Source organism: Pipistrellus hanaki, assembly GCF_964339955.1.
Source record: "Pipistrellus hanaki genome assembly, chromosome: 7".
NCBI classification, from domain to species: Eukaryota; Metazoa; Chordata; class Mammalia; order Chiroptera; family Vespertilionidae; genus Pipistrellus; species Pipistrellus hanaki.
The window spans coordinates 65,664,843-65,677,510 of NC_140509.1; the positions used below are offsets into that span (position 1 = coordinate 65,664,843).

A 12,668-nucleotide genomic window follows, 5' to 3' on the forward strand; every position below is an offset into this window, starting at 1 on the left:
TAAAAATATACTTAAAAATAAATAACGTATTTATTTAATTTTAATACTTTAACATTAAAGTGTGGTTTCAAATGATCTTCTTTCCAAACGAGAACACTCTCCCCTGGAGTCCTTTGATCTTACCTTTTGGGTGTAAACTGATGTGGGCCTCTTTTTCCTCAGCCCAGGTATTCAGACACATTAGCTGCTCCCTTAGCTGGTTTAAAAATGTTTTCTGTAACTTGGGTGCTTCCTTACTTTGAGTTTGGTTGTAGGTACGAGGTAGTTTATGAATATTCATAAGTTTTTCTGGAGATATGAGATCCACTTTGGGTGAATTGTGGCTCAAAAGGGGCACGAGAGGTTATAGGATCTTCCTTTGGTGGGAGAAGGTGAGGACATTCTTTTGAGGCATGTCATGGATATTAACCCCAGCCCTTGCCAACCAACCCTTCAGTTTGGAGAAGGTGGCAGGAATCATTCTCCTGAAGCATACAGTGTCCTGTAGGTGGCGCCCTTCTACTTTACTTTGTCAGTTTTCCCCTGGTATAGATCAGGAAGTCTCCTTTGCTCTCAATCCCCCCCCTCCCCCCCCTAAAATATCCTCCTGAAGTATGGCTTCCTGTAAGTTTTATAACACAATTATTCAAGCAGGGTTTTTTTTTTCTTTTCTTTTTTAATATTATCCAATTTAAAAAGTACAAGAGAGCTCAGAATGTAAAGCACTTTAGCTAGTCACATGACTCTTAAATTAGACTTCTAAGCTCATCACATTATACTTTGGCTTTTCATTTCACAATGAGATTTTTTCCCCCTCCCCTGAATATTTTAGAAGAAAGGTAGCATTAATTTTTTTTCTTTTCAAATTTAAGATTTATTTCCCTATAAATTATTTCATTATAAAAGGATATAATTATGTTAAATTTAAAGAGCACAGAAAATATATTTTATTTTTCAAGTGAGTGGAAATTATTCTCTTCTGCATGATGTGCTAGACCCTTAATATGCATTCAGAAAATGTGTTTTGAATGACAATTGAGTTGGAAAAGGTAAAGTGAGTTAACTTTACAACTGAGCTAATTGATATGTAGCTCTACTTCTATAGATTATTCTGGAATGAGCCTTTATAGACCTAATACAGGCTAAGTGGAATGAAGTAGATGAGTGAGTGCTACTTAGGTGGATAGATTAGGGCCATACAACAAGCCATGAAGAATAACGGGTTCAGGTATAAGAGGCTTACAGTTAATGACATTCATTCTCCTTCTGCAAAGCAGATATAGTTCACTTTTGAGGAAGTTGTCCTTGAAGTAAAAATGACATATTTTTTGAAATAAAGCGTTACTGCAGTCTGTCAAGGAATGCTTTTAAAGGAAGATTAACATTTGACGTGTCACTTGAAGAATGAATAGGGGCATGCCGAGTGATGTCAGGGATCAAGTGCAGAGGTGGAGAGGCAGGACCCAGCATGGACGGTCGGACTCCTTGCCCCACCTACCCTCTCGCAGTGGAGGCAGAGGTAACATCTTGTGTATTGAAAACCTTGAGCACAAGGTAAATTAGCTCAGATGCTGGGTAACTCTGTGATCTATTGTAAGACAGTTGTTTTGTAAAGCAAAAGGAGTGGATTTGGTCCCTCTGAGTACTCTTTTTAGTTCTAACTTCCTAGAATCTATGAAATCTCCCCTTTCCAACTTGTCCTTACCATATCTCTACTCACATTGTTTCCAACCTCGGGCCCATTTCCACAGGTCTCTCCCCTGCCTGCCCATCATTTCCCACAGCCCCTGGACTGTCACAGCCCCTGCAGGAGAGACAGAGCATCCTCCATCCCTGTAAGCAGGGTGGGACTTTGAATGCCATGTCAGCAGGGCTCCTTTTGTGTTTTGCCCTTTTGATGGCGGTTTCTCTTTTTCATAGCGTGTTTTCTGTCTGCCTCGCCTTTCATTTGTTCAACGCTTGTCACATGAATATTGTGACTTGACCAGTCACAGTGATAGCAGATGCTTTGAAATTGACAGGACAGATGGTAGCAATGGTTTTAGATTAAATTATTAACTAGGATCTACAGCTGAAACCTTCAGCTTCCACACATGGGGAGTTAAGGGTGTTTCCTAGCATCAGAATTAACTGGCAGAGTGGCTGCCAGATCAAGTTCCTTCTGAAGAACTGATACATTATCATCTCTTAAGGTTTCCCTTTCTACCCCAACCACTCCCCCCACCCGATATTGATGACGAGAGCGACTTCCATTTGTCTTGTTCTCAATAGGCCATATGATTCATCATTAAAGATTAATTCAGACTCAAAAGAAAGGTCATTGTACCAACAGACATCTAGAATGTTGGTGATTTTCAGTGGACTTTTATGAAATGACATGATTCATGGGACAGTTAAAACAGTTTTTTATGAGCATGTGTTGTCAGGCACATGTCTTCATTGTGTGGAGAGTACCTCTACAACATTACCTTTAAAACCTGTGTGTGTGTGTGTGTGTGTGTGTGTGTGTGTGTGTTTAAACCTCATTATGCAATTGTAAAAAAGAATAAGATGACACCTACATATTCAAATTTTCCCACTTGTAGGAAAAAGGCCTTCTTATAGCTGGGTTTATTCAGGACTAGTATCCTACCCACGATCGTGCATCTGGTTGTGATGTTCTGTAAATCTCTCTTAATTTTGCACATTCCTATTATTATTGTTATTATTGTCATTATTTAATTGACTTTTAGGAGAGGCCAGACCAGCAAAATATTTCACTTTTAGTTTGACTGATGGTTTTGTTTATTCCTGTACTTCTTGTATTCTCTGTAAACTGGGAAATTTTACCTTATCACAGAGTTTAACTTGGATTTACTACAAGCGTATTTATACTTGGTGTTCATCACACCAGGGGCAAGTAACACTGACTGTCCCGTTTGTGTCTGCTGGACTAGGGAGACGGCAGGCTCCCTTCCGCTGTGCAATCGCTCTAATATCCATTCCTCTTCTGCGGCAGCTCACTGGACAGTGAATCTAAGAGAAGGTGAAGTTTTAAATGCTTAAGGTCTTAGACTGAGAGATGAATAGTATTAATTTATAAGAAAATGCTTAATGTGAAAAATAACAGATTGATTTCTTCGTTATAAATGACCAACTCATTTTGGGATTTTTTTTTTTTCTAATCAATTGAATGCCAAACAGCAAGAGCCTATAGTCAATTCATTTGTCTTGAAAAACCTGAAGGATATTTTTCATCTGTTGTGTCAAACACTTAGGCTATTTTTCAGTACCATAAATTACAATTGTATTAAATAATGAATTTTACTGTACTTTTAAAAAATTTTCTTAATTGTGAACTTTGTTTATCTGAAATTCAGTTTTATCTGGGCACCCTGGTTTTATCTGGCAGCTCTGTTTTAAAATTTTATTCTCTTATTTACACACTTATTGATTGGATTAATTCATCTGCTTATTATTGATTTGTTTTCAGCTTCAGTGCTTGCCATTTTGATAGATATAATAGACCATATATACTTGCTCTCAATGTGAAAGGGTTTTTATAAAAACATGAAACATAAATCCCCTCCCCCAAGTCAAAGTTATAGGAAGAATGTGTTCCTTAATAAACAGAGGATAGGCCTACATTAAATACAAGTTTTCCTGTTACTAAAGCCTTATTACAAATGTTTATTGACTTTTAAAGCAATTTATTTTTTTCATTTTTAAGTTTATTTTAGAGAAAGAAGAAGTGAGATGAAGAGAGAGAGAGAAGAGAGAGGAGAGAGAGAGGGGAGAGAGAGAGAGAAACATTGATCAATTGACTCCCGCTTATACCCCACAGGATACTGAACCCACGGTCTGGGCATGTGCCCTGACTGGGAATCAAACTGGCAACCTTTCAGTGCATGGGATGATGCTCAATCAACTGAGCCACACCAGCCAAGGCTATAGTGTTTATGAAGTAGATTATGTTGCTAGTTAAGTTTTAGAAATTTCTAAAGTCTCTTACTACCAAGTGTATGTATTTTATTTTATAGGACCAGGGGCTTATATTGAATACTTTCTGCTATGATGTTTTCCAAAGCTCCAATAAGTCTGAAAAGCACAAGAAAGAATGGTGTGCCCATGAATTTAAAAATTGTAATTCAAGCATTTTAACCACGCATAAAGATAATGATTATACCTAAATTAACTCAGTCTTGTACAACCTTCTATTTCAGATATTAAGCTTGATTTTAAACTAGTCTAAAACAGACTGACAGTAAAGGCACTGTTTATAGATAAGGTTGGACAGAAATTTTCTATTTTTGAAGAGTTAAGATGTCTTTGAGAAGTGCTTAAAATTATTATTCAGTACATGACCCTAATCAGAAGAGAACTCCATTATGTCTGTTTTTTGGGTTTTTTTTCCCTTTCTTCCCCTTCCAACTTAGAAGACCACAGTGATCTTTATTGATTATATATTCCACTTCAATTGATCTAAGATTTGATTTTATGTAGTTCAATATATATATATATATATATATATATATATATATATATATATATATATATATATGTATATATAATATTCTTTGCTTCTGCCTATAATTCCATGTACAGTATTTTAGTAAATAAAGTTTGTGAAGGTGTTTGGCTTCAAAATAAAGACTTTTAATACCCTAGCTACACTTAGTACACCTGGGAAGGCCTGAGGTTTTATGTGAGTGGGCATGGGGAATGGGGAGGGCTAGAGGGGGCTGGAAGCCTTATCTATGAGTAGTTCTGAGAGCCGTGGACAACTATACTCATAAGAAGCTTTTAGGTTTAAGCATATAATCTTCTGTATCTAATAAAAACAATGAATATACAATATTATAAGGCTGTGTTACAGATGAAGCCTGAATGTTAACAGAGTCATTTATTGACTAGTTAGGGCTTTGCTTTTTAGACTATTAAACTTTACGTATATGATGGTTCCTGAAACATTATAAACTGCTCACTACAGGCAGATAAGACCAAGGGAGTTGTAGAAAAATAACCCTGCATGGGAGTTGGATCTGACCTCCTCCCCTTGGGCGTGGATTGCTGGCCCAGTTCCCCAGTGTCTCTCTCCCTGGCCCCTGCCCAGCCAGTCCAATGCACAGCTCATGCAGCACTGGCCATACAGCTTTCCCTCTTAACCTCTTTTGGGGACTTCCTAGCCCACTATGGAAAATTCACCTCCTTACAAGCAGTGGCCTCCAGGATCTGGTCTCTGCTTCTCTCTCTGCCTCCCCTGCCACTCCTTCCCCCATCACCCTCCTGTAAGCTTACAGGGAAGCCTCTTCCCCGTGTGTCCCAGGACCCAAGTCCCCTCTTCTCTTGTGTCCTCTATCAGCTGTTTGCTTTTCAAATGAGATCCGTGCCCTTTATCATCTTTCCGTGATCTTATCTCTCTCCCTGTGCTCATTCATTTTATTGTGTTTGCCTGTTTGGGTGTGTCCTCCCTACTGGACTATGGAACCTTCCCAAGGCCAGTGACCATGTTGGATTTACTTTTCACCTGGACACCTAACACAAGCCAGCTCAGTGTCAAATGGCTGAATGGTTGAACATTAATGCATGGTTACAGTCAAAATTTTTAGAATATGTATTATTTTGTGAAATATTCCTTTTGCTGGTAGGTCATATATTTGCTCATGGGAAGTATGCAGCTAAGTATGGAAAGAATCAGATGATTCCTAGAATTAAAAAAATTAAAATTTAGTTGAGAATAAGATTTCATTTCAGTGGAAGATTAAGCAAAAGTGTTGGAACTTTATGAATAAGGATGCCTACATTTATACAATAGTAGTGGTAATAGAATTTTCAAATCTTGAGCTAAGAGAAGCCAGCAGGGCTGTAGGAAAAAAAGATACTGTGTGCATAAAAAGTAGAAGTGACAGGTTTGAAGCCCACATTCATGGAGCCCACAGTTTCACTTAAGATAAGAAGTGAAACAGCTGAAATCTGGGAAGTGGACTCCTGTCTGTTAAAGCATGAATGAACCTTTAAAAAGCTTAGGGCAGCTTAGCGATCTCTTAAGATTTTATTAATCCAACAAATATATATATATATATACACACACACATATATATGCTTACCATGTACTAGGTGCAGTTCTAAGGCTTAGTCAATAATAACTTTAAATCCTCATACTAACCTTGTATAACCAATACTGTTATTGACCCCATTTTACAGATGAGAAAACTGAGGTATGGAGAGGGCACAGTTCTAGGAAGTGGCCAGCATCCTGGGTGGGTGGCTCCGGAGTTTGCTCTTCCCTCCTGTGCTGTGCCGTGAAGTAGTCCACGTTTGGGATATTAGAACTTTGGTTTAACTGTTGTTGCTGTTATAGGACTAGCATTGGAATAGGCGGTATTATTTATACGTTTTCTGTTGGGTGTATAAATTGAGCCATCAAAAATTATTAGACATTTCCATAAAAGAATGGCTCTTTAATAAACTATGGCATGGAGGCAATGCAGATCATAAGATGAAAGCACTTCCCTGTTCTCATGCTTATGAGGATATGGAGAGATGATAAAATTATTGGGGAAGTTTAAAAAAAATATATATTTTATTGATTTTTTACAGAGAGGAAGGGAGAGGTATAGAGAGTTAGAAACATCAATGAGAGAGTAACATCGATCAGCTGCCTCCTGCGCACCCCCTACTGGAGATGTGCCCGCAACCCAGGTACATGCCCTTGACTGGAATCGAACCCTTGAGTCCACAGGCCGACGCTCTATCCATTGAGCAAAACCGGTTTCAGCTGGAAAGTTTTTTATAATTAGTAAGCTATTTCAAAATACAACATAGTATGTAACACAACAAAAACCCTCCTTGAGTTGGTTGCTACCTGACGATCTGGACGTCAGGAGTCAGGAAGCAGCATGGGATAAATGAATGGCGGACCAGTGCCTGGGATGCTGGGATGGAGCCTGCGTTCTGCCCCTGGACTCCCCCTGACCCAGGTGTAACCAGTTGGCAGCCTCATCGTTACACAGCCGTGACCGTGCAATAACCAGCCTAACACTGAGGAGGAAAGGACTCCGTGCATGGCTCTTACTACAGTTCATTTTCTGAGAGCACTTCTCCGACTAGTCCTGATGGATTGGAAAAGTCTCATTACCCAATGAATAGGCCTTCCTCTTCCTCACTACAGATGTTTGTTTTCTTTCCAGTGCCTCCTTATCCTTTTTACCTAAGTCTCACCTTTCCCGTGAGGTCTGCCCTGACTTCCACTCAATGCTGCCACCTGCTCTTCCCCAGAACTCCTTTCATCCTAGCAACTTTTTCTTTTGTCCATTGCACTTACCGTGTTCTAATGTGCCTTGTAATCATAGTTTATCGTCAGATAAGTCAGCTTCCTGAGGGCGGGCATCTCACTGATGTGTCTCAAATAAGTGGAACTTGCTACGTGCTCAGTCTTTACCTGTTTCATGCATGAGTCAGTGTTCGGATGCCATTGTTGTGTACATGAAAAGCTACATGCTGCTTTCCATTGCAAGTAGGGTGGTGCCCGTCGCCGTGTGGGCTGTGACTAGGATTGTCTCCACTGCAATGAGGTTGAGAGGCAACTCTTGTGAGCAAGGTCACTGTTGCTCATGCATTGGTTTTCCTCAGGGGAACTGTGCCCACCAATGGGAGGCAGCTATAGAATTTAACCTACCATCTGGCCATGTAATTGCTTTTAAGCAAAGCTTTGGGTAGGATGAAAGACCACAGTTTGGAAATCTGTCATACGTATGCTAATATGATAATAACTTGTTTTATTTTTTGTTGTTGTTTGAAGTATAAGATGGAGGAGGGGAAAGATTTGTGGAGGAATCCTTCCAAAGCTTTCCCTAGGGGGAGCCCCTTATGTAAGCTTTACTCTTGGACTGAGAGTTTTTGTTATAACTAAATGTTTTGAATTAGTGGGTTATTACATTTCCCCATTCAGTTATAAGTCTGGCCCAAGGCTATGAACTAAGAGGGTTGTCTAACATGTTTCGAAGACTGCATTGCCATAAAGTGGAATTGGGGAGAGATGTGAGGAGCATTGTTTTTTCTTTGTTCTTTTTTGTAGTATTTCCTGATCTGTATTCTTTTCTTTTTTTCCCGTTTCTTTACCCCAGAACATATTTTTCTAGATCCTGCTTAAACCCCATTTCTGACTCTTCTTTATTTGTGTTTCCCCAGTTCTCTGAGGATGGACAAAAGAACCAGAACACTAAGTATACTGTTATATTCATGTTAAAGAGAAACCCAGATAATGTTTCTTTGAGATTACTCCTCTTCTTCCCCACCGGGAGCGTGTGTGTGTGTGTGTGTGTGTGTGTGTGTGTGTGTGTGTGTTTGTGTGTGACTTTTTAGCCAGGATCTTAAATGGTAATTAAACTCAAAATACAGATTTAAATGTTAGGGTACTTTATTTCATTTTGTTTTCCTAATGATTAAGGTACTCCATCTAGTTTCTCCTTTGGAGTGGGTAAGCTGGGGTTTTGGGAGGGAGGGAGTTGTGAGAGCTAAGTGCAAGTAAGATCAAACTGGGACAATTACAGTGCTGGTTCTCAATCACTGGCTAAAAAAAACACCCACAACTGGGTGAGAATACTGGGCAGACTAATTTGCAGGAAAATGCAACCAAGCCATCACTTACAGCTCAATGGAGGTTCTGTTGTAAAGTTTTACTACTTTGGCAAGGCAGGCAGAGCCTGGGGGCGTAGCCGGGAAACAATAGTTTGGCTCTTTTTCTCCTAAAATCAATTCCCATGCCTGAATTAACTGGAGAGTCAAAGAACCAACACAGACTTGCTCTTAGAATCATGGGCTCCAGTTAACAGATCTGGGTGTTCTTCGGGGCCTCATGAAAATGGGGAGCCCGTGTGCTTCACCTTGACCTCCGCAGAGGCGAGCTGCACTGCTCTCTGGACTCTGGAGAGGAGGAACTTCTGATCTGCTGGCAAGAAAGTGGAAGACATGAGCCCAGGGGCAGAAAGACCGCCGTGGCTATCATGCAAATAAGGACTGTGATTGGCTTTCTCTTCCTGCTCATGTTGTCACTGGAGGCTCTGGCCCCAGAGATTGGGTTTCAGTGGGAGATTTTCAGGTTCAAGGACTGTTAATGGTTTGTAACTGCCTGACAATAAGCTCAGCCTCCAAGTTACATCATCCCGGGCAGATGTCTGATGATAGGAGAACAGAGCAAGAAGTGAGAATCCGGAGCACAGGGATGCAGCTTGCCACCTGCCTGCTGGACTGAGCTCTGAATGGGATTTAAGTTTCTAAGCCCTGTGTGGGCATCCTGGAAATGGTGGTCTTCATTAACGCAAAGATCAAGTCTTTCATTAAGCTATTTAAGAAGAAAAGTAAGTAATTTCTCTTCTCCCCGCTGTGGCAGTGTGTGTGTGTGTGTGTGTGTGTGTGTGTATGTGTATGTGTATGTGTGTGTTATGTACTATTTCATCCTTTGGAGTGGTGGAATTAGAGGGTGAAAGAGCATAATTGATACATGTTAAACTCAACTCTAAAGCAGGTTGTTCAAATGCCTCAGACTTTGGTGGCTCTAGGGCAGAATTAGGTGATCTCAGCATGCCTTATATATTTGTGGCTCAGATTTCCAGTGAATTCACTGCTTTTGTGCTCCCAAAAGAAGCCCTCTGAAGAAGGTGGAGGGAAGGACCTTGTGCTTACTTTATGTCCACCTCGCTGTATGTTTTTTGGTGTGTGTGTGTGTGTGTGTGTGTGTGTGTGTGTGTGTGTGTTTTATTCTTTGGCTGACTGTACAGGGAACCTCTGAGTTAGGTGTCACATATTTTTGGTGGTGATGATCCTCTAACTCCCCTGGCACTCTCTGTCTTGTGTTTCAGAACTGGAGCACAAACTCTGTCTAGACGGGTCTGCCATTGTAAAGTACACACGTCTGTGGTGTGGCTTCATTGTTCACTCCCCATTGGTTTCCATTTCTTTAATCCAGGTGCTTCTTCATCCCCTGGAAAAGTGTAATTTTCACACACACACGGTTTTGTTTTTACATAGCTATTGGTTGATTCGTTTTAGCTTGGTTTTGGGACCAGTGATTGAAACCGGATAATTGTGCAAGGGCAGGAGCCATTGGTGAGAAAAACTGTGGAGGAAGCAACCGAGAACTGCACCGCTGGAAGGCTGTCTGTGGATGGACCGCCTGGCATCTGCCCCCGCAGGAAGGAGAAAACCTGGGGAGAGACCGCTGCCCTTGCATAGGAGCAGCTGGTGGCTGTGCAGGGGGCTAATGGTGTGGTTGCACAGACTCCAATAGTATTACTTGGACTTGATTTAAAATTGGCAGATAGGAAGAGTTTCCATTTTCAGTATTTTCCAGCTGTGGAAGTGGGTCATTCAGTCTTTCAAATACAAGGACATGAGCACAAAACATTGTAATTGACTAGGGCTCCTCTTTGGGGTACATACGGCGAATTCTGGACTGTTCAAGATTATCAGACATGTACGTAAGAGCTTAGACGGGTCCTTGTGGATGTTATGTTTGAAGATTGAGAGCTATATGCGCCATGAAAAACATTTGTTCAACAAGAGGTTACTCGAATCCCCGGTGCCTAATGTGCATGCTCCTTTGTCCAACACCGAAAGCAGAAAGCACACGGGACCTTTCTGTTTATAACTCGATGTCTAGGTCTCAGCGTTTTATTTTCCCCATTTAGCAATTGATGGAGAGGGTGGGATCACGTAGGAAATAAACTATTAGGAATCAAGGCTTGTAGAATTTAGTAGCTGCAGAGAGGGGGAGTGAGAGCTAACCTCTGGCTCAGGTTCCTGGGGTTGCTGAGGAAGGACAACTTCCTCATTAGTGATGGTGCCACAAGTCAGGGGCTCCCTCGGGGTAAATGCGCTGCCGCTGCCTCACCCAGGCTTTCCGTGAGTTATTTTGTGAGCTAAGACTTTACATATAGTCATTCACTTGATCTTTATAATAGATGTGTTAGCTGAGCTATGGGGTCCACTGTGTTGACTTCAAATATGTTCAAATAGAAAGTTGAATAGTTCATGTATGCCTGCTCGTTTTATTTTGAGAATCTGTTTTATGGTTTAGTTACCAGAGATGTGGGTCCGCCCATTGTGCCCTCTATATCATCAGTCATGGTTAGGGAAGACTTGCCCGTCTCACAATTCTAGTATCTGCTGGTTTTACAGGTGCCATACTTGCCACCACCTGCAAAGGACTCAGCGCAGGGTCTTTCTCTTACACTTCACTAGTCTATTCTATGCTTGGCTCGCAGTGGCAGATACTGTATGTAGAAAGTACTTAAAACTTATGATGAGCCCTGGCTGGTGTGGCTCAGTTGGTTGGGTGTCGTCCCTTGTGCACCAAAAGGTTGCTGGCTTGATCCCTGGTGGGGGGCATGCAGGAGGCAGCCAATCTATGTTTCATGCTCCTCTCGATGTTTCTTTCTCTCCCTCTCCCTCTCCTCTCTAAAAATCTTTATAAAAATTGTTGATGAATCTGTTTGGTGCTCCACTGGTATGCTATTTTAGGTTGTGTTGTTAGGGAAAGTGAAATAGACAAAGAGGTCTCAAGCCCTAGGGGGGATATAAAGAAAAATTATTGTAGAGATTTGGCATTCTCTCATGATTACCTGTTATTCCTCCTCCTAATATTTTAATCTCTGTTATGTTGGAAAGTTCAGTTGAATTGGATTGTGTTGTGAAAAATAAATTACATTGGAATTAAAAAAAAACACACTTTTAATATAAAAGTATTTCATGAAAGCAAGAAATACAAAGAAAATTTCGTAGCACAAATTGACTTCTACTTCTATTAGATATGCTATTTAAATGAATTACATTGACTGCTTATGCTCAATTTTTAAATTTAATTGAGTTTATAACAGTGATATTTTAAAATAATGCTTAAGGGAGGAACTATTTTGTCTCATCTTCTCAGTAGGAAATTTGTTCCTGTTCTGATACTCTAACGTTTACTGAGCAATGGCTCTATATAATTGAGTAGCAGATTCCTGTCATGGTGGACTTAGGTAGGAATTGGAGGTCTCTATCAATTCTGTCAATCATTTTCTAACATTGGCTTAGAAGGAGGGTCTAAAATGCTAAGAAGCAGTTAACTGAGTAAACATTTCTACCAAAATATGATGGAGAGTTTCACCAGTTCCTTTAGAGACAAAAACACTATGGGAAGGGACCCTTGGCGTCTAAGGTTAAAGCTCACTTAGAATTTTCTCCGTTTCCCTCTCGCTGGCCCTTAGCCCAGGGATGTGTAGGGCACCAAGAACCCATCTTGATGCAATACATGTAGAGCCAGTGAAACTTAATTTGACAGCTGGATTGACTCTAACCCTCCTTCCACAGCGGTCTCCAACCTCGATGAGGAGAGCAGATGGACGGTCCACTACACCGCGCCCTGGCACCAGCAGGAGAACGTGTTCCTCCCCACCTCGAGGCCCCCCTGCGTGGAGGACCTGCACCGCCAAGCCAAGCTCAACCTCAAATCCGTGCTGAGGGGTAAGATCCCCGCTGCAAGCATGTTCATTAGCATTGAAAGCATGAGTGTGATGTTATTTGTCAAAGAAGACCTGTTTCTAATGAGCATAGAGTATGTATGAGATAACATAATACTCTCAACCTGCATGCCTAATGTGTTCTGGATTCTGTGCAAACCTCTCTCTTATGGATATGTCCTCAAAGAATCGACACCAGTTTATTTTTTA

General features: G+C 40.9%; 1 protein-coding gene across 5 annotated transcripts in view; it reads left to right on the forward strand.

Annotated features, from left to right (window-relative positions):
* The window catches only part of NHSL1 (NHS like 1), a 192,229-nt gene that overhangs the window by 132,819 nt on the left and 46,742 nt on the right, over nucleotides 1–12,668 (forward strand). For all 5 annotated transcript variants that reach the window (XM_084890650.1, XM_084890652.1, XM_084890651.1 and 2 more), the window contains one exon: nucleotides 12,310–12,462. In XM_084890650.1, coding sequence (XP_084746776.1) covers nucleotides 12,310–12,462 — 153 coding nt within the window. The remainder of the gene's footprint in view (nucleotides 1–12,309; nucleotides 12,463–12,668) is intronic.